At 27.6% G+C, this 18,478-nt stretch overlaps 5 protein-coding genes across 9 annotated transcripts in view; 1 reads left to right on the forward strand and 4 right to left on the reverse strand.

Annotated features, from left to right (window-relative positions):
- Positions 1-8,023, reverse strand: part of LOC126918336 (rho guanine nucleotide exchange factor 11) — a 34,070-nt gene extending 26,047 nt beyond the window's left edge. For 2 of the 4 annotated variants that reach the window (XM_050726118.1, XM_050726116.1), the window contains exons 1-4: positions 7,536-8,021; positions 3,123-3,358; positions 1,973-2,022; positions 1,693-1,750 (exon numbers count right to left, since the gene is read on the reverse strand). In XM_050726118.1, the coding sequence (XP_050582075.1) occupies positions 1,693-1,750; positions 1,973-2,022; positions 3,123-3,294 (280 nt within the window). In that variant the 5' untranslated portion in view covers positions 3,295-3,358; positions 7,536-8,021. Of the gene's footprint in view, positions 1-1,692; positions 1,751-1,972; positions 2,023-3,122; positions 3,359-7,535 lie in introns of all 4 variants that reach the window. The other 2 variants (XR_007711310.1, XM_050726115.1) reach the window with 2 other exon arrangements.
- Positions 8,024-9,117: 1,094 nt separating this feature from the next.
- Positions 9,118-12,912, reverse strand: LOC126918158 (tectonic-1-like). Its single transcript, XM_050725799.1, has 8 exons — positions 12,503-12,912; positions 12,166-12,426; positions 11,914-12,089; positions 11,470-11,835; positions 11,146-11,379; positions 10,909-11,068; positions 10,620-10,816; positions 9,118-10,538 (listed from the first exon to the last, which is right to left on the reverse strand). The coding sequence occupies exons 1-8, from the start codon at positions 12,588-12,590 to the stop codon at positions 9,453-9,455; spliced, it is 2,568 nt and encodes an 855-aa protein (XP_050581756.1). The 5' UTR covers positions 12,591-12,912; the 3' UTR covers positions 9,118-9,452.
- A 349-nt stretch (positions 12,913-13,261) lies between these two features.
- Positions 13,262-16,516, forward strand: LOC126918377 (trafficking protein particle complex subunit 13). Its single transcript, XM_050726232.1, has 10 exons — positions 13,262-13,532; positions 13,680-13,848; positions 14,056-14,140; positions 14,243-14,370; positions 14,439-14,562; positions 14,638-14,734; positions 14,807-15,033; positions 15,096-15,196; positions 15,298-15,445; positions 16,270-16,516. The coding sequence occupies exons 1-10, from the start codon at positions 13,490-13,492 to the stop codon at positions 16,360-16,362; spliced, it is 1,215 nt and encodes a 404-aa protein (XP_050582189.1). The 5' UTR covers positions 13,262-13,489; the 3' UTR covers positions 16,363-16,516.
- LOC126918391 (GPN-loop GTPase 2) lies at positions 16,503-18,462 on the reverse strand. Of its 2 annotated transcripts, none has more exons than XM_050726259.1 (8): positions 18,349-18,462; positions 18,189-18,267; positions 17,955-18,062; positions 17,586-17,878; positions 17,296-17,501; positions 17,107-17,221; positions 16,832-17,027; positions 16,503-16,744 (listed from the first exon to the last, which is right to left on the reverse strand). In XM_050726259.1, the coding sequence occupies exons 4-8, from the start codon at positions 17,704-17,706 to the stop codon at positions 16,507-16,509; spliced, it is 876 nt and encodes a 291-aa protein (XP_050582216.1). In that variant the 5' UTR covers positions 17,707-17,878; positions 17,955-18,062; positions 18,189-18,267; positions 18,349-18,462; the 3' UTR covers positions 16,503-16,506. The 2 variants fall into 2 exon arrangements, with proteins under 2 accessions (XP_050582216.1, XP_050582215.1); XM_050726258.1 differs by having other exon boundaries at positions 17,580-17,878.
- LOC126918159 (proteasome assembly chaperone 3-like) lies at positions 17,716-18,253 on the reverse strand. The gene is made up of 3 exons (XM_050725800.1): positions 18,189-18,253; positions 17,955-18,062; positions 17,716-17,878 (listed from the first exon to the last, which is right to left on the reverse strand). The coding sequence occupies exons 1-3, from the start codon at positions 18,251-18,253 to the stop codon at positions 17,716-17,718; spliced, it is 336 nt and encodes a 111-aa protein (XP_050581757.1).
- Positions 18,463-18,478: the final 16 nt, after the last annotated feature.

Genomic DNA, 18,478 nt, shown 5'->3' on the forward strand with positions numbered 1-18,478 from the left:
CAAATGAACACGACATAAAAGGAAAACTATTTGCTTTCTACGCAAAGAAATGTATTTTATTTCAGTATCTCGAGAAACTAATCGCAACATGATAAAATAAGAGGGAATAACGCAACCTGAAACAACTCTCGTTTCATTTCGTTCACGCGTTATGCCTGAAACGTAATAGAATTTTGTAGGATTACAGCACAGTTAAAACTACGATGGAAAAGACACGTTTATAGTCATTGTGTTGTACCTGAATTGTTAGGAGGAGGAAGATAGACTCTATGAACCAACCGTCACCGCTATAAACTCGCATGCTTACATCACTGGAAACGTCGCCACAGAAGCTTCGTTGACGTCGGTATATCCAAGATAAAATCACCGACAATCATTCGTGATCTTTATAAATGTCTCTTTTCTCAAATACAACAAACAAACTTAACTCTTTTTTGTAGATTTTTTGTAATATATAAACGTTGGTCATGCATCACTGCACTTGGCATATCTCTCTAGATACTCGCTTTAATTTATAGGAAAGACAGAGACAGATTGCTCGTTGGAGTTTCGCATACTCAAACGTTGATTATCCTAACTACACGTAGAATGAACTTCCTTTCGCAAGCCTCCGCTTCCTTCTTTTTTTACGCAATGCCTGTGATACAGCTTTAAATTAAATTGCATTGCCCGCTCAAATCGATGAACTTTACGGATCAATTTCGATAAAAGCTTTCCAGACATGGAATATACCCTGACAGGTTTTGATCAAGCACCAGTTTGAGTGTGGAAAAACAAAAAATATTGAAAAGCAATATGAGGTTTGACTCTACTTTTACTCGATTTCGCTTAATTGAACAGAATTTTGTGAGAGCTAGACTAAATGAATCGTAATATAATTCAATAAAATTAAATTGCAGTTTAATCTTGTTCAGAGAATCATTTATATCAATAAGATATCAATTATAGTTCTATTAGATATACAACGATTTATTCAATTTACATTTCTTTCTTTTAATATCTAATTAATATTCTAAATACAAGATGCTTTTATTATCTAAAAATAATTAACCATTTTACTCTTCTATCTCAATTTGTTACTTTGAAGATAATTCTTTTCAAACATAATATCTAAGTATTTTATCTATTTTTATAAAATACAGGTCAATGACCTGGCCTATACTAAGCTAGATTGAATTATGCGCACCCCTTGTGATGATCAACGACACATAAGAATACCTTAGAAAGTATGAACTACCCCATATGTGTTTATATTACAAGTTTACTAGACTGACTACGTAAAAATGCTCAATCGACGGGAAAATCCTATCATGGAGAAAAAATGTTCTTCCCCTTTGTATTCGTGAGTATATAAAGGAAAACTAGAATAGGAAATGATATTGCTATTAATAAAATATTAAGCGATCAAATTTTAATTATATTAAGCAATAAAAGATAATGAATATCATTTGGTACAAAACCGAGATCTTTCTAAATCTCTCTATAACGGAATTAATACTTTCCGCTATTGATAATGAAAAGTACTTTGAAATGTTTTAACATTTAGATAGTGTCCGATTCTATAATATGTCGGTCTCTTCACAGAGAAACATTTATTCCGTTTCGCTGCCAAATAACGTACCCACGTCTTGGAAATAAAAGAGAAAGAACAAAAAAGAGGTCGTAGAAAAGAAAGAAAGTATGTAAACTTACACTTTATGAGCTGTACAACATCCGTATGCGTGGACTGCATTACATTCACGCCGTTAACCTGGAAATACCAATCATGGTTATAAATAGTGAAAATATATCGCAGCAAATACACATTTTATAGACGCAAGTAATTTAAATTCACACATGGTATGCGTTTATTGATCGTTTAAATTTTCAAAAATAAATATTTTGATTCATAATTTACATTCGATCGATAATTTCAGTGGAAATATCTTAGTTAGTGTTACTTAGCGATAACGTAAATTCGAAATAGGCTCACCTTGATGATTTTGTCGCCCGCGTGAAGGCCAGCTCTCGCGGCTGCACCGCCTACAATATATCATTGTTTGCTTTTAACTCTTTTCTTTATCGAGACATTTAAGTATTAGAAAAATTTGCGAACAATTTAATAACCATTTTCTTAACCAAAATTACAGCTTAACTTTTATCACTTTTTACAATTTACGGACAATATTTAAAATAAAGATTGAATAATTTTTTGATACAAATACAGATATGATGCAAAAATAATTTTGTATGTGAACCATTATAAATTTTGTGCATCGACACAGATTTTATATTATGTTATTTATAAATAAGTTGATAGTATTTTTTAAAAGATAAAATTTTTATCGTGAAAACATACATTACAATGTTGGTTTAAAGGTAGCCTAAATTGTCTTACATCCCATTAATTAAATAAATTAATTTTAGTGCTAAATGTGTTAAGTATCTGAACATAACTCAATGAAATGTCATCACTTTATATTACTCAGTAGTAGTAGCACTTGTACTATTAATACACTACTAACTTGTAACATCAGTATTGTATGAACTTACTGTTACAATTAAATAAATACAATTAATAAATTAAATGTAATTAAAAGAAGATGATAATACGTTGTTCTGAACAATAAAAATGACTACTTTTTTAAACAGTTTAGCTATTAATGTATACAAAATGCGTTAAGAAATACATAATGCATTACCAAAAACAGTAACATATACATTGAATATGTAAATATAAGATTCAACAAAATACCAGAAACATAATAACAAAATTAAGGACACTAAATTCGCTCTAATATTTAAACCAAATTAAACTTGCATAATTTATTAAAATTTTCGAAACAAAATATAATAAATAATATAAATTCAGTATATTATAATAATAGCTCCACTGGTTCATATCTTGCACATCATTATTTAAAATATTCACTAAAAATACTCAATATATTCTGCCAGTATAATTTCCACCATCTATTTCGATCAACATATGTAATATATCCCTAAACCCTTTTGTTAAAACCACCAGTGAAATCGATTCTGTCATGATTATTATAATCCAATGTATTAACATATTTCTAAACTGTTCTTTTTTAAAAACGAAAAACTGGCTATATGCAAATGTTAAAACTCCAACAACACACCTTCCTTCACAGATTGAACATAGACAGGGTTATCACCGGAGACTTTCATCCCGTATCCGGCCTCGTCCTTGTAGACGACGAGGGTGGCAACGGGTGCTGGTTCGACGGTCCCACCCCCGGCGGCGCCTCCGCCACCCCCGACGCTGCGTCGCAACGCCGCCGTTCCATTCATCCCTTCTTCGATCTCCGCCTGGCCTCCCCTCACCTCTGCCCCAGCTGCAGCACGACTGTATGACCTGCAACCAAAATGAAATAATATTAACAACTTTCCGAAAGTCGAATAATCGTCATTCGATAAACTATTGCTTTTTTTCAATTATTCTCTTTCTTTCTGCGACTCGAACAATTACTACGAGAAAAATAAAGCTTCTGCGCGAAGAGCAGAAAAGTAGGGAGAAAATACAGTTGATGGGAAACATCGATTTCGTAGACCCTTTTAAACAGCAGAGGTAGGAATACGAGTTTTACCGTGTTTTTAACCCCTTAAGAGTTCACTTCATTTTAGCAAGATGCGACAATATTTTTTTTAGTTCGTTATATAAATGTTTATAGAAATGTAATAAAGAAGATTTTTTTGGAAAAAATGATAGTTTTGTATTAATAATAAGAGATTGTATATATATGCAATCCAGTTACATATTATTATAATATTACAGAAATAAAATGTTAAGTCACGACAAATGTAATATTACAGAGATGGATTTTAAATGAATAGAACTATTAATGTTGATATTAAGTTTTGGTTTTAGAAGAATGATAAAGAGAATGTTGTATATGTTATAGTGATAATTAATATTCTATCCTTAGATATTGAATGGACGAAATTAAAATAACAAATAATAAGATTTACTATTACATAAGGTTAATAAATATTGTAGATGGTCGACTATTTGAGGATTAAGATTTTTTGGAGAAAACAATAAAAGAAAACATAAGGAAACTTTCAGTGTTTAATAATTTAACATGTAAGAAAATTTTCTTTCCACCAGAATTTTTTCAAGTCCGAAAATCTGCTCTTTGAACTTAATTCTTTCTATGGAAGTTACGTAATCATTGGATCGTAATCTTTTTAATTGCAACATTATCTCAATGCAAAATCGATAAAATATGGAAATTATCTAATATATAAAATTCTATAAATTTATTCTACTGATTTACAAACAAATTGAATAAAATCTGTAAAATCGTCTAAAATACAATGACAAACAAATTTGTCGAATACAAAATATTTTGATATAATTAACAGATCATGATTTAAAAAGCGGGTATGTATCTGAAATAAAACAACTGCTATATTTTGAAGAGTAATTGTTCCTTAACGAATGCAGGATATTTGATCATTTACGGCGTACGAAGCTAATAAATAATCATGTCCCCTTATCAACGGGATTATGTCTATCGTTGCTGTGTACTTTCTCGAGCTTATAATCATATATATTTTACATCCCTGTTTAATTATTATTATTACTGCGTCGTCCATCAATATCCCGAATTTATGTGTTGTACGATTTTCAATTGTCATATAATAAAACCTAAAGTAATGAAACAATTTAAAATTGAAAAAATGAATCGTTATTTAATTCTTTAGTAATATAAGATGCTTTTTAGAAATAACTAACGCGCTCAATAAAATCTTATTAAAAAAATACCTTTTCTGTTTATCTTATTTAAAAAAAAAAACAATCAAAGAATTAAATTTCTACATAATATTTATTACATACAAAAGTATCGTATATAGAAAACGTGTCTTCTAAGAAGTACTCAACTTTTACAAGATTTATTCGTACTTTCAGCAGTAAAGACAATTAATTGTAAATAATAATTCTAGAAGATTCTAATAACTATGATAATTATATAGTTATGACTATAAAAATTTATCGAATTATTGGTGAAGCACGATTGGGAAGAGTTAACGATTCGCTTTGTGCACATCGTAATTCTTTAAAAGAGAACTTTTATATCGAGATGTTTATTACACTTGTATTCTTACAGATAGATCTCTAGAATCCAATACTTTATCCATTTTTTCTTTTTCAATAATAAATTGTTTTCCTATAGAAGATCGATAATCACATCAGGACATATTCGATGTTATTATATACTTGTTATTCTTGAAATAGCACAAGACTGGCCTACTAGATGCATATTTAACCCTTATCCGACTGAAATATTTTAAGAACACGTCCCACTGAAATTTGTCCAGTGAAGACAAATAAAATAAAACTGTATACGACATTTCAGTTTATATACTGATAGGGAATCGTATCGTTTCTTTTGACAGAAAATGCGTGTAATTAATTAACTTCTAATAAACAAATAACTCAATGGTACCACAAATACAGTTTTGAAGATTTAATGATTTGTCAGTTCTCATTAATAAGATCGTTGAGCATAAATTTTCATATTATGCTCCTTTATAGTTCGATCATTATAACTACTGAAGCTAGTTTAATAGAACGTAAACAATAGAATAATAATTGCTTCTTTGCTAACGAATAGATTTAGATTTTTTATACAAATAATTTGTTTATTGCTCCGGCAAATATTATTATCATGCTAAAAGTAAGCAAATTGATTTCATTAGCATGAAAATTATTTTATATTTGATTTCGTGAATTTTCTCGTTACATTTTCAGAAAAAAGCTTTTTATTCTTTGTTTTTGTTCCACGATATCGATCATTATGTAAAATAATAAAAAAATGTTTAAAGCACATCCGACTAAAAAGAAAAAAGGTTTTCTATAAATGCCTAAGTATGAAACGGTATAACATTACTGAAAATTAAATGATAATTAATTCTGTATAAGTGATATACCGTAATATAACATAGTGTTCAAAGAAGTTAATGCACTCGATGCCTAGTTTAAATTAAGGACGAGAACATTTCAACGCGATTTTATTCTTTTGCCCACAAATTCTTCTAAATATCTAATGGAACTTATGGTAATCTGTAAATAATTTTATACCTCATTAAAGAAAGTAACTGCAATTATTACAACTCGTAATTTAATTGAGTTAGTCGTAAATTATGTGATATTATACACCATAATTTACATTTTAAAAAATCAAATATCACGTTAATAAATAATAAGCTATGATAATAAAACAAGAACTCAGAATATAATATAGAACATTATATAGATTTTAAAAATAATATTTCAAAATAATTACAATGAGTTATACTTGTCGTAATGCGAGAAACGAAAATTAATTTTTTTGTAATAGTTGCATAGGAAATTACCATAAAATCATCATATAATTAAAATTACCATGAAAGATAAAAACCGAGGAATAAAAATCTTATAAATTACTTATTAAATTATATTATATCGTAGTACATCTTAAAAGTATTCGTCATAAATAGCAAATATAGTCATCGAAAATTTTCAATTTTTTATTTAAACTTGATGATACATCACATCAATTTATCGTAAGGTCGGTTTAGTAGTAACTTCGATATCATATTGGTAATTTACACACATGTTTTGTGCAAAACATGAGCCGAATTCTCTTACGACGAATTTTGAACGAATCGTGCGCAGTAATGACATTCTGAACTTTTTTTTTCTTGTTAACAATGTACTATCAAGATCACCAACTTATTAAATCACTTTTTCATAACGAACGATTATAATAAATATTTAATTTGTGATAAATTTTGTTGTTTTTTTGGTACTTATAAAAATTTAATATAAAATATTTCTTTCTTAAATGTCGTCTATACATTATAAACGAAATATTACTCCTCAAAAAAGTGAAACATTTGCATAAAATGCAATATTAAAGTTAGTATATAGATCATTATATTTAATTTAAGTAGAATAAACAGAAAATGCAGATTCCAAAATTTTCTATATATTTATTCCTGCCAAAAATCATGTTAAGAATAAAATAAACAAAGTTTCATAAAACATCAAATTAAACCGAAATATTTTTCTTCTAACAACGCACTATGATTAAATTTCATTACTAATGTTACTGCCATACTTAGTTTGCTTATTCTCGTCCCTGAACTGTAAGACTTTTTATGTTGAGGTATCGTAAACAATAGAATTACGCGGATAAGAATTATATTAAAGCAATGTTAAAAATCGAGGGTTTATTTCAGTAATACATCGCAACAGTCATTGATGATCGTTAAAGGGCCGTCAATTGGAAATTATACGATTCTAAGAAATTATAAAACAATGACAGCAACTAAAATTGAAAGAATATGTCAAAGAAAAGCTAAGAAACCATATATGACATCACGTTAATCGATATAACAGGTTAATAGGTCAGTCGGTTCTTATACTTTGTAAGCACAAGGAGCTATAGAAAAAGACAATCGAAAAAAGAGAAAATACACGAATATACGGTTTCAAGAATATCTCGTGAATAGGCGTACCGAAGATAGATCAAATACATACATACCTTTCATTTAATCTATTTTGTAGTGGAACGAATCTTGTACAAAACACTAGTGATGGAATAGAAGCGCAACAAAGCGAGATATCACTTCACCTTGGCACTATATTCCACAAGAATTATATCACAATTGTCATAACAAAAGAACACATATGAATATGGCTGGTGACGGGTAATTATTCTGCCTCTAGCACTTTCACGGCACATTTTGATATCTTTTGATAATACATGATAAGGGAACTATTTGGTAAAAAAAGAAAGAGCACTTCTGTACTAGTTGTACAAACATGCACGCACCATACGTGAATACGAAGGCACTGATTTTTTTATAAAATACACATTCGATAAAACGAAAATACACTACTAACAAGTGTCAGCCATCTTGTATTGGAGCGAAGCACAACCCAACGTCCCATAGTGCAACACGACAGCTGCAGGAGCTCGTACCATAGACATATAGCTCGTACCAAGTTTATAGTGGCAAGATTTTAGAGAAGAGACAAACCAAGTTTGATTGGCGAACGATTTAAACGGACGACTCTCATTGGTTAACGTTATATTAGTGAATTTTCTTTCATATTATGATGATTCTTTTGAAATGCGTTTGATGCAGTTTTTAACCAATCATTTAATATTATTCTAAAATATTACTGAATCATGGATATTGGATAATGTATCTGTAATAATATGCACATAGATAAAGATAAATGTTATTGAATCGTTGACTAAACTTTGCAGATTTCTTACCGGAAAATATTTATTAAAATATTTTTTCTCAATTGAAATAATGATCTCCAGCTTTTATTACCTTTTTTTATTTCCACAACAGAAAAATGCTTATTCCTTAAATGTGAAAAAATTATCAATTCAATTCTTCACTTCATGGTCATTTTTGAAGAGCTACACTTTCAAATCGTTGCATTAATTGAAACAGTTAGTTGTCCAAAGGCACACTAACTGAGAAGTAAGCAAGGTGAGAAAGAACTCACTCCGACTTTGATATAGTTTCAAAGGTGGTTTTAATAACATGCAATCCAGCATTATCAGGCTGCAAGATTACTTCTGACCGCTTTGACACCAGTAACAATAGAAAAACGTTTCTTCTTTCATTTTCTTTTCGTCAATTGGTGACTGTAAAGTGCAGTTTTGAATGTTTTATCAAGCATCAAATATTCATAATAAATTACACTTTTTCCATTCTACGGTACACAGGAAACTACTTTATGATCGTGGATGTTGTATCTTGGAATATATGAAGTATATTTGCATCCAAATAACTTCGTTTGTAATAATTTATCCACTTTTCGTCTCATGTGATAATGCAACTCAAAAACTTTTCTTTTTGAAAAACGGAAATGGCTAATTTTCGAGAAATGGAAGAAAATCGGCGCGAAATATAAACTGCTATAGCCTATCAGTATTTACGAGTGATGTCATACATTTGAATACAAAACAGAAATGATTTTGATTCAGGAACAATAGATCCAGAAAAAAAATTTTTTAATTACATCGGCGATAACAAAATATTAAGAATTAAAAAATATAAATATATGTATATTTTTTATTACTAGGGGAATGAAACAAGCTATTACAAAGCACTTTTCATTTATTTATTTTAAACACACATTGTTTCATGAGTAAAATAAATTAAATGTATCATAAAATAACAGTTTTAGTATTTTATACGATTTCTCCTTCTTTTATTTACAAATGTAAATTTACTTTTATTCTATCCCATGTGCACGATTTAAATTGTAATATGTGTCTTACTTTGATAAAACATACATTTTGATAACAAATTGGTGTAATCATTGAGATTTTGAAATCAATAAGATAAATTGTACAAAATCACACTTTTAATATTATAGTAAATAAATATGTATCCTAAGTACAAAAATGAAATATATACTTTAATAATTAAGATCAATAAGATAAATTGTGCAAAGCTACAGTCGATATTATACTGATTAAAAAGATACTTGACTTAATACAGGTTGAACTACTCAAAAAAGGGTAAAAAAAATCATATGGCAAAGTAATATCTAAGTTAGGTCCTCCTGCAAAGTAATACTTTGATGGCTTCGATATATCATGAAATGTAACGTAAGTAATAATGTCTGTTTTAAGTATATCTGAACAGTTTTCATATAAACACTTAGACCAAGACATATTGAATTCTGCAGAAAATTTAATACCAATCCCTACTATAATGTAATTGTTTAATGTTTCAGATTTTTTTAAAGAAGAATATAAAATGTTTAAATGTACAGATGTTATTAGTCCTGAACAATATAAACGACCATTAACAACCTGTGCTACTATAACATTTTGTGGTATTCTATCCAGTAAAATTTGTGTCCAATCAGTGATATCATTACTGGAAAAATTACCTGTCTTTGCAACATAAATATTGTACTGATCTGTTTGTGTAACATTAAATAGAGAATCTTTCATTAAAAAATGCATAGTAAGATTTTGTAACTTTATACAGGACATTGTACTAAAATTGTTAGTCTGTATAAATACAGAGCACTTTAGCTTAATATCCTCTCCAAAGGTAAGAGTGTACCTGTCGATTTTATTACATTCGCCAGCTTTTGTAGCTATAGGTAATGTCAAAAAACTACTAGTTTTATTAAAACTGATGTATCTAGTTTCCACCTTATTAGTCTTATTTATTTTTAAAGTGCCAATAATTAATGGTCTTCCAATAATATAACCAGGATTACCACTCAGAAAGAAACTTTTCTCTTTATCTAATTCTGCCCATTCATAAGTTACTTCAAATTGTTGATAAAAATGTCGAGAAACATTACCTATGTTAAAATATACGTCAACATTATTAATTCCCATAGAGCCATTGTGAACAATCAAGTACTTTACACCTGTTACAATGTTATAACACTTTCCATTGGAACATGATCCTAATACAGTGTTATTGCTACAAGTTTTCCAATAATGTTTACAATAATAACTAGTTAAGGATAAACATACATTTTGGGGGCAAACCTGGAAATTATAAATTTAAATGTTATTAACTTTTTTATTGGATATATAACTTTTTAAAGATAGTTACTATCTTTTATATACCTGATCCAATACTTGAATATATGTTTCATTTAATAAATGAGGAGATACTATAACTGTAAAATTATTAAAAGCCATAGGAAATAAAAACTTATTTGTGTTAATTAATTCAGTTTGCAAACACTGATCTTTCCAACCATGAAGATATTTTAAAGTTTTCTTAAAAGAACACAATGAAGTAAATCCAGATTGTAGTATTTCTAAATTTATAAAAAAGAGATATTGATAAAGAAATATTAATTTAATAAGATTTTAATATACTAATAAAAATAACGTTATATATAATATATACCAAAAGGTTGAATATAATTATTATACACTATCCACATAACACCATCATCTTGATAATGACTAAAAGTATTATATCCAGGTACATGTAATTGGTCTTCCCATTTCCACGTCGGTCTATTTAAATTTATTGCTTTCCTTAAATCTTTTTCGGTTTTTATATCCTATATAAAATAAAGTAAAATAAAAATTATAATTTTATAGCAAAATGTAATTTGACATGTATACATACTAATCTTACCAATTTATTGTTAATATCATAAGTAGGTGGGAGATTATCATATAAAATACAAAAGAGATTGTTTGCCAATTTTTCAAGTATAAATGGAGTATTATTTCGTTGTATAAAATTTCTATTATAACAATAACGTTTATCAAATAATTCTGGTTGATGACTTTCACAGTACGAAAACACAGTAAAATGGAAGCTGTTACAATCTTTGTCACAACAGCAATTAATGTCACAAGATGATATCTATTATATAAACAAACAATTTTAAATTAACTTAAAAAAATTACGTGTTTAATCCAAAATTGTATAAGGTATTAAGAAACAAAAATTTACTGTTAAATCACATTTGCATATATCAGAATACATTTTATATACACTTTGGTTTCTGAATTCATTATTGAACTGTATTTTATGAGACATCTCTGTTGTTGGTATTATTTGAATTTTTGGAGTTTGTGTTGGATACATAGAACTACTGATAATGTTATTAGTTGTGTTATAAATATTTTCAGCAGTAGTGCTTGAAGTTTCTTCTAAAATGTCCTTTTCTATTAGTTCATCACATTCTGTTTCATTTATACATGTAAATATTTCTTCAAGTTTCTTTGCATATATTGATTCATTTAATATAAGGTATAAAACCATTAACATAAATTTTGTTGTAAACATGTTGACTTTTGTTTTTATATGCTTTATAATTTAGGATATATTTATTGACAAATAAATTCCTATTCCATATTCTTTAACTATACGATATATTGAAATAATGTACATTCATACATGACATCCATATTTTTCAAAATTTCGTGCAATTATATGCAATTCAATTTTGACTGTACCCATACTTTCTGTAAGTAACTCAAATCTATCCAAGGAATTAACTAAAACACTTGGTGATTTTAATTGTAAAGTTATCCCCAAAAACTTATCTCTTAGTCTATCTTTCCAATTACCTATATATCAGGAATAAAATAAACATGAAATATAACAAAGTGTTAATAAAATTTCATTAAAAAATATTCAACCTACCAATTGGTTTCCACGTATGACACTTTATTGAATGCAATCCGGGAGATAAAGGGATATTACAAACACCATACGACCCAAATAATACTCTTCCATGTGTATCTCTATGAAATATTTGTAACAAAAGTTTTGGTGAATTTTGAAGAGTTTGGGTTGTATAGTGTACATCTATGGGATGGTCCCAAACTGGCTTATTTGTATATAGATCACAACTTTCTTGAGTTTGTCCCTCTTCACAACCATCTACAATTTTCCATCCACTACCTATGAAAAAAATAAAATTATCAAATATATGATAATAAATAATAATAAACGTTTTATATGATAATGATTCCATTACCGGCGTGAAAACTCCACTTGCATAAAAGTCGTGTTTGTGTGAAATCTTTTGCGGACGAAATTCGACCAATTATATGCAATTCAGCCATTCCATAAGATCATTTCATTTTATTACATATTGTAATGAATTAATAAATTGGTGTCATATATGGCTTTAAACATACCACGCTTGTATGATGTAGTACACATGTTTTGTAACAAAAGTTTTGTTAGTATGTAATCATTGTTCGTTACCGTATTTCTGATCAATATATTCTTTTCTTTATCTCCAGAACATAAGGATTACGAATGAAAAATTGAAAATACTAGTTCAAATAACAAATTAACGAAATATATGTGATGCTATTATACATACACATATCTTATTTAAACAACTGAAAATAAATCAATGATCATTTAATCTTTGAATTACAAATGTATTATGATACATTTGTTGACACATTCAGGGTGCGGTGTGCGGTGCATCATATAAGTACGCCCTCTTGTCAAGTTTTAATTATATAGTGAATTATAAAATTTTCAATTTTATTTTTTTCAATGTTATACATGCTGTAACGTCCTATAATGTGAAATGTAGTATATTTAATATTTAAACATTTTATCGAATATTATAGATTGTATTCATTTTTATTACAGATATCTTTTATCATAAACGTCCTGTAAAATCGAAAGTATTGTATCGTTTTCTTTCATGTTTCTCTCAGATTTCTACAGTTATAATACTTATAATTATTTTTGAATTTACAATACAAAAATCAAGAAAATTAGCAGAATGCTTTAAAATACTATTTTTAAAGATAATCTAATGCTTTTTGTTAAACTATCGATTTGATAAATCGAATCGAATTGAATGTTATGTGTATTATGTATCACAGGCGTAGGTTATATGTATTTTCTAAGTGACATTTAGTGATAGCTCTATTCTCATTTGACATTAATAAAGATTTATTTTTCTAAACATCTCTACTATTTATCTTTCACAATCTAAATGGAAACTAAACCAAAAAGTGAACATCTACTAGAATTGAAAGGTAATAAAAACGATTTTGATGTCGTTTTAAATTAAAAGAAAACAAAAGATATTGTTTATTTTGATATATTGACTAAGGCTATCGTATAGCACTATGTATACTACATATAGCACTAATAATTGTATCTTTATTTTTTACCATTTTTAGTAATGAGATTAACACGACCTATGCTTGCAAGTCCAGTAGTTATTACTTGTGATTCAACAGATCTTCCTGGTAATACTTTAAATAATGAGCTTAAGAATGATTGTACTGCATTACAAGGAATGGAGACCCTTGCAGTAGGACAATTTATGGTATTACCACAAAGTTTTGGGTATGTACATGATTAAAAATACAAATATCACAATTAAAATTTATTTTGAGCTTTTAAGCCACATAATTTGTAATTAATTATCCATACTTCATATATGAACAGTGATAATTATACAATGTAATGATATATGTATATAATTAGTTTACTTAAATATAATTTCACAAAAAATAATTTATGTTGAAATTTTATGTATGTATATTCTTTCAGTAACATTTATTTAGGTGAAATATTTTCAAGTTATCTTTGTGTACATAACGGCAGTAATCAGATCGTAAAGAATGTTACTGTTAAAGTAAGTTAATTATACAAATAAATTAGTCAATATGATATAATAGCTGTATGTATGCTATGTGTCATATAAAACTTATAAATGATAATATATTTCATATTGTAGGCAGATTTACAAACAAGCACACAGAATATATCTCTTTGTGGTAATAGTGGAGAAATGAAAGATTTAGCACCTGACAGTACAGTTGATGAAGTTATACACCACGAAGTAAAAGAAATAGGCACACATATGTAAGAGGCCAGTCATTAAAATTGTAATATGTGTTGAATAAATAATTAATCAATGCATACTTTTCCAGATTAGTATGTGAAGTAACTTATACCCCTGGAAATTTAGGTAGCACTGCACAATCATTTAGAAAATATTTTAAATTTCAAGTGGTAAAACCATTAGATGTTAAAACAAAATTTTACAATGCAGAGGTAATATTATGGTAATAATTTTTTTATAATAACAATATTTAATTGATTAAAATGATATGTATAATCTTTTTGAAGTCAGATGAAGTATATCTGGAAGCACAAATACAGAATCTCACAGCTGGCCCAATTTGTTTAGAAAAGGTTTCGCTTGAATCATCTCATTTATTTAGTGGTGGGTTCACTTAAAATGATTGATTTAGATGATTATGAACCTGAATTTGTATGATAATTATTATATTTCTAGTATCAACGTTAAATACAAATGAAAAAGGAGAATCTATTTATGGATTAGTTAATATATTAGATACTGATTGTAGTAGACAATATTTATATTGTTTAAAACCACAATTGAGTTTATTGAAAGATCCAAAAATGATGCATAATGCAACAAACATTGGAAAGTTAGATATTGTTTGGAGAAGTAACTTGGGAGAAAGAGGAAGATTACAAACAAGTCAATTACAAAGAATGGTTTGTAATTTATCATTTCATTCGTAATTATATCATATTTGTAATCCTTTACCAAATTTTAGGCACCTGAATTTGGTGATATACGAGTTACAATGAAAAATATTCCTCTCACAGTTTACCTTGAACAATCAGTAAATTTTAATTGTCATATAATAAATACGTCGTAAGTATTTATATCATGTACATATATATGATACAGATAAGAAAAATAGTTCTAAATTCTAATCGTTGTACCGATTAAAATTTTTATTTCATTACCATTAGTGAAAGAAGCATGGATTTAATGTTAAGTTTGGAATCAAGTAACTCTATAGCATGGTGTGGAATATCTAATACAATGATAGGAACATTGAAACCTGGTATTTCGATAGATATTCCTTTATGTTTAATTCCCTTACGTAGTGGTATAATAGTAAGTATTTTTGTATAAACATTATAATGATGTTACGTTACGGAAAGTAGTACATTTCGTTTGTCTTATGAAGACTAGCACATTTCATCATTTCCATCAATAACTAGCATGTTTAACATTAATCACGATAAGGAGCACGATTTACAGTACACTACAAGCAATATCATATTTCGAACATTGCGGCGAAGAGTGGCAGGTTTTATTTGTTCTACGAAGATTCAAATGAAAAAGGTATGTAAATGAAAATTTTGAAACAGTATGTCTCAAAGTGGGATATTATAGAATATAGATTATAAAATGTATAAGATACTAAAGTTCAATTATTAAAAATTTATCAGCATTAGTAAAAATAGACCTTAAAAGGTCTTATTCTAAGGGAATGTATTCAATGTTATAGTAATATTATTAATTAAATAAATTAGTTTGTTTATATTTGATTAAGTTCTACTTATTTTACTAAAGACATTTATTTCACTTAAAAGAACTGTTTACCTTTTTATTCTTGTAGTAGAATGTTAGACAACCTATACAAACAGTTAGACAAATATAATATTTTTAACAGCTACAAGTGGAACATGTTGTTTTCACGACAACTACTGAAACTTGGTAGTTTTTATAGTGAAAAAACAATACGAGTTATTCTTTGTCGCTATAAATAAGAATATGTTACCTTTCGATTTAAAATTGAAACGCGCTGTTTTTCGTGGTCACAGAATCCAAAGAAAGTTTTCTTCGTAAGACAAATGGAACAAAAATACTACTTTTCGTAACGCATGTCTATAAATATTTCAGCATATTATTTAATATTATTATATATACTTTAGACAATTTCGGGATTAAAATTAACGGATACCTTTTTGAAGAGGGTATATGATTATGATGACTTGGCACAAATATTTGTTAGCCAAACAGACTAGTCAAAAGGTTAAGTAGTTAGTAAAATTACGTTCATTAACCTAATATATTTTACTAAATAAATAGATGTTTATTAATATATTAAGGAATACCAATATGGAAAGGAGAAAAATAAGAAGGACAATGATTTTTATAAAATAAATTCTTTAAAAATAAGCATCTATTGTAGACATTTTTTCAGTTTCACTCATTGCTCCTACAGCACAAGCAAGTAAAGTTTGAACATCTTGAGGTTCGTTACCGCCAAAAATATAACCATTAGCCTTATCCACTGCATTTTTTACTTGTAATAACAATGTTTGATTAGAAATATCTAATGGTATAAAGCTAACAAGACTATAATCTTCTATGAGTGATACAAATGCTGCATTTAATTTTTTGTATCTATAAATTTAAAATATTTCAAATTTTATACTTGGATTGATTCATAGAAATTTATTGAAAATAATAAAATTCAATAGAAAATCTTACTTTGATGTAAAAGGGCCTTCATCCAATTTATCTAGCAAATAGTTTAAATCCAATACTTCTGTATAAAAATCTATATTAAAATCTAGGCAGTGACTAAATTTTTTCATTTCATCAAATTTGGTCATCACATTAACATGAGGTAAACCCAATTTTAACATGGTTGTTGTGCAAAGAATTAAAGAAGATAAGTATTTACCTATAATAAAAAAAAGTTATATAATATCTTTTTTAATTACAAGTCTGTCAAATTATGGTGTATTACATATAGAAATTACCAGCATCGCTGCAATGATGAGAATCAACAAGGTGTACACTGCATAATCTTACTAAATTTTGTTCTAATTTTTCGGCAATTACACTAACTGAATTGTGATGTGTATATAACTCAACCTATTAATAAACATGAATACAATATGTAATTATGCTTAATAGTGCAATATTTATGTATATATATAAACACAAACCTGCCCTGGGCAATCAAATATAAGATAATGATCTTTCAAATTTAGAACTTTTGTAATTAACCATTTTATATTAGCTTCTAAAAATTCCATACAGTACACCAGTGCTCCATTTGGACCAAGTCCATAATGTGACATTACTTCCTCATGTTTAATTAATTCAGATATATCTACTGTTGGTGTATATTGCATGTTTTCATTTGCAGGATCTGTAACATAATAGTATGTTCATTTAAATACACAAATGTAAGGTTTCAATTACTATTAATCATTAAAATATTATTAACTTTTACCAATATTAATAACAGCCACTTTTCTTCCAAGCTTCTCTAAAAATTTGGTCATAGCATAACAATATGTGGTTTTTCCACTCCCAGGTGGGCCAATAACTAATTGACCAAATATTAAACTCATACTTGGTTCTTACACTTTCATATCATTTATAGCTGCAACTATAGGTTTTAAAGTATCTGGTTCATAATCTTTTAAAGATATTGAAATTAATAATGGTTTATCTACATTAATTTGCTCTGCTATATATCGGGCAGCTGCCACAAGTTCAACATCATCTTTCCCAAACAATACTCTAAAATCAATGTTATCATTTACTGTTAAAATAATTTGTAACTATAGATACGTTACATAATGATAATATTACTTACTTGGTAGAATATATACTATTATTATACTGATTGAATGAAGATCCACGGCTTATAGCTATCAGCGATCCAAATTTTTTAAAATGTGTTATGATTAATAATATGCGGTTACTAAAAACAAATATAAATAGTTATCGATTTAAAAAAAGTATTCTTAAGCAGTTTAAATCTATAATTTTTATCTAAAACAAATGCAAATTATGAAAACAAAAATGAATATATTCTTTATTCTATTACCTATAAATCTTCAAAGCAATATCAGTATGATGACCGTGAGTAATTACACAAGAATGATTTTTCATATTTGCTAGATTATCTGTAATTTAAATTACAAGTATCGAAAAATTTATAAAATTTATAGTACTGATATAAACATAATTTAACGAATAAAACATACCTATATTATATTAAAAACATGTTAAATAATTTATATTAATTTCATACAAAATAATCGCTCAATTTACACTATATGTCTCTAGTACATTTTAAAATTATAGTAAGTGTTGTCTACACTGGTAATATTATAG

This window comes from Bombus affinis, chromosome 7 (assembly GCF_024516045.1).
Source record: "Bombus affinis isolate iyBomAffi1 chromosome 7, iyBomAffi1.2, whole genome shotgun sequence".
In the NCBI taxonomy this organism is placed as follows: Eukaryota; Metazoa; Arthropoda; class Insecta; order Hymenoptera; family Apidae; genus Bombus; species Bombus affinis.

Bases quoted from the DNA above. Each gene is read 5' to 3' on its own strand.
- LOC126918158 (XM_050725799.1), bottom strand. From the start codon at position 12,590: ATGGCTGAATTGCATATAATTGGTCGAATTTCGTCCGCAAAAGATTTC. The intron at 10,817-10,908 runs GTATATATTATA...TTATAAATTTAG, and splicing joins TAATTATATTCAACCTTTTG to AAATACTACAATCTGGATTT. The intron at 10,539-10,619 runs GTATATAAAAGA...TATAATTTCCAG, and splicing joins ATATTCAAGTATTGGATCAG to GTTTGCCCCCAAAATGTATG.
- LOC126918377 (XM_050726232.1), top strand. From the start codon at position 13,490: ATGGAAACTAAACCAAAAAGTGAACATCTACTAGAATTGAAAG. The intron at 14,141-14,242 runs GTAAGTTAATTA...TTCATATTGTAG, and splicing joins TAAAGAATGTTACTGTTAAA to GCAGATTTACAAACAAGCAC. The intron at 15,034-15,095 runs GTTTGTAATTTA...ACCAAATTTTAG, and splicing joins CAAGTCAATTACAAAGAATG to GCACCTGAATTTGGTGATAT.
- LOC126918391 (XM_050726258.1), bottom strand. From the start codon at position 17,706: ATGAGTTTAATATTTGGTCAATTAGTTATTGGCCCACCTGGGAGTGGA. The intron at 17,502-17,579 runs GTTAATAATATT...ATTATGTTACAG, and splicing joins TGTTATTAATATTGGTAAAA to ATCCTGCAAATGAAAACATG. The intron at 17,222-17,295 runs GTTTGTGTTTAT...GTTTATTAATAG, and splicing joins TATTTGATTGCCCAGGGCAG to GTTGAGTTATATACACATCA.
- LOC126918159 (XM_050725800.1), bottom strand. From the start codon at position 18,253: ATGAAAAATCATTCTTGTGTAATTACTCACGGTCATCATACTGATATT. The intron at 18,063-18,188 runs GTAATAGAATAA...ATTTGTTTTTAG, and splicing joins ATTGCTTTGAAGATTTATAG to TAACCGCATATTATTAATCA. The intron at 17,879-17,954 runs GTAAGTAATATT...CATTGATTTTAG, and splicing joins AATAGTATATATTCTACCAA to AGTATTGTTTGGGAAAGATG.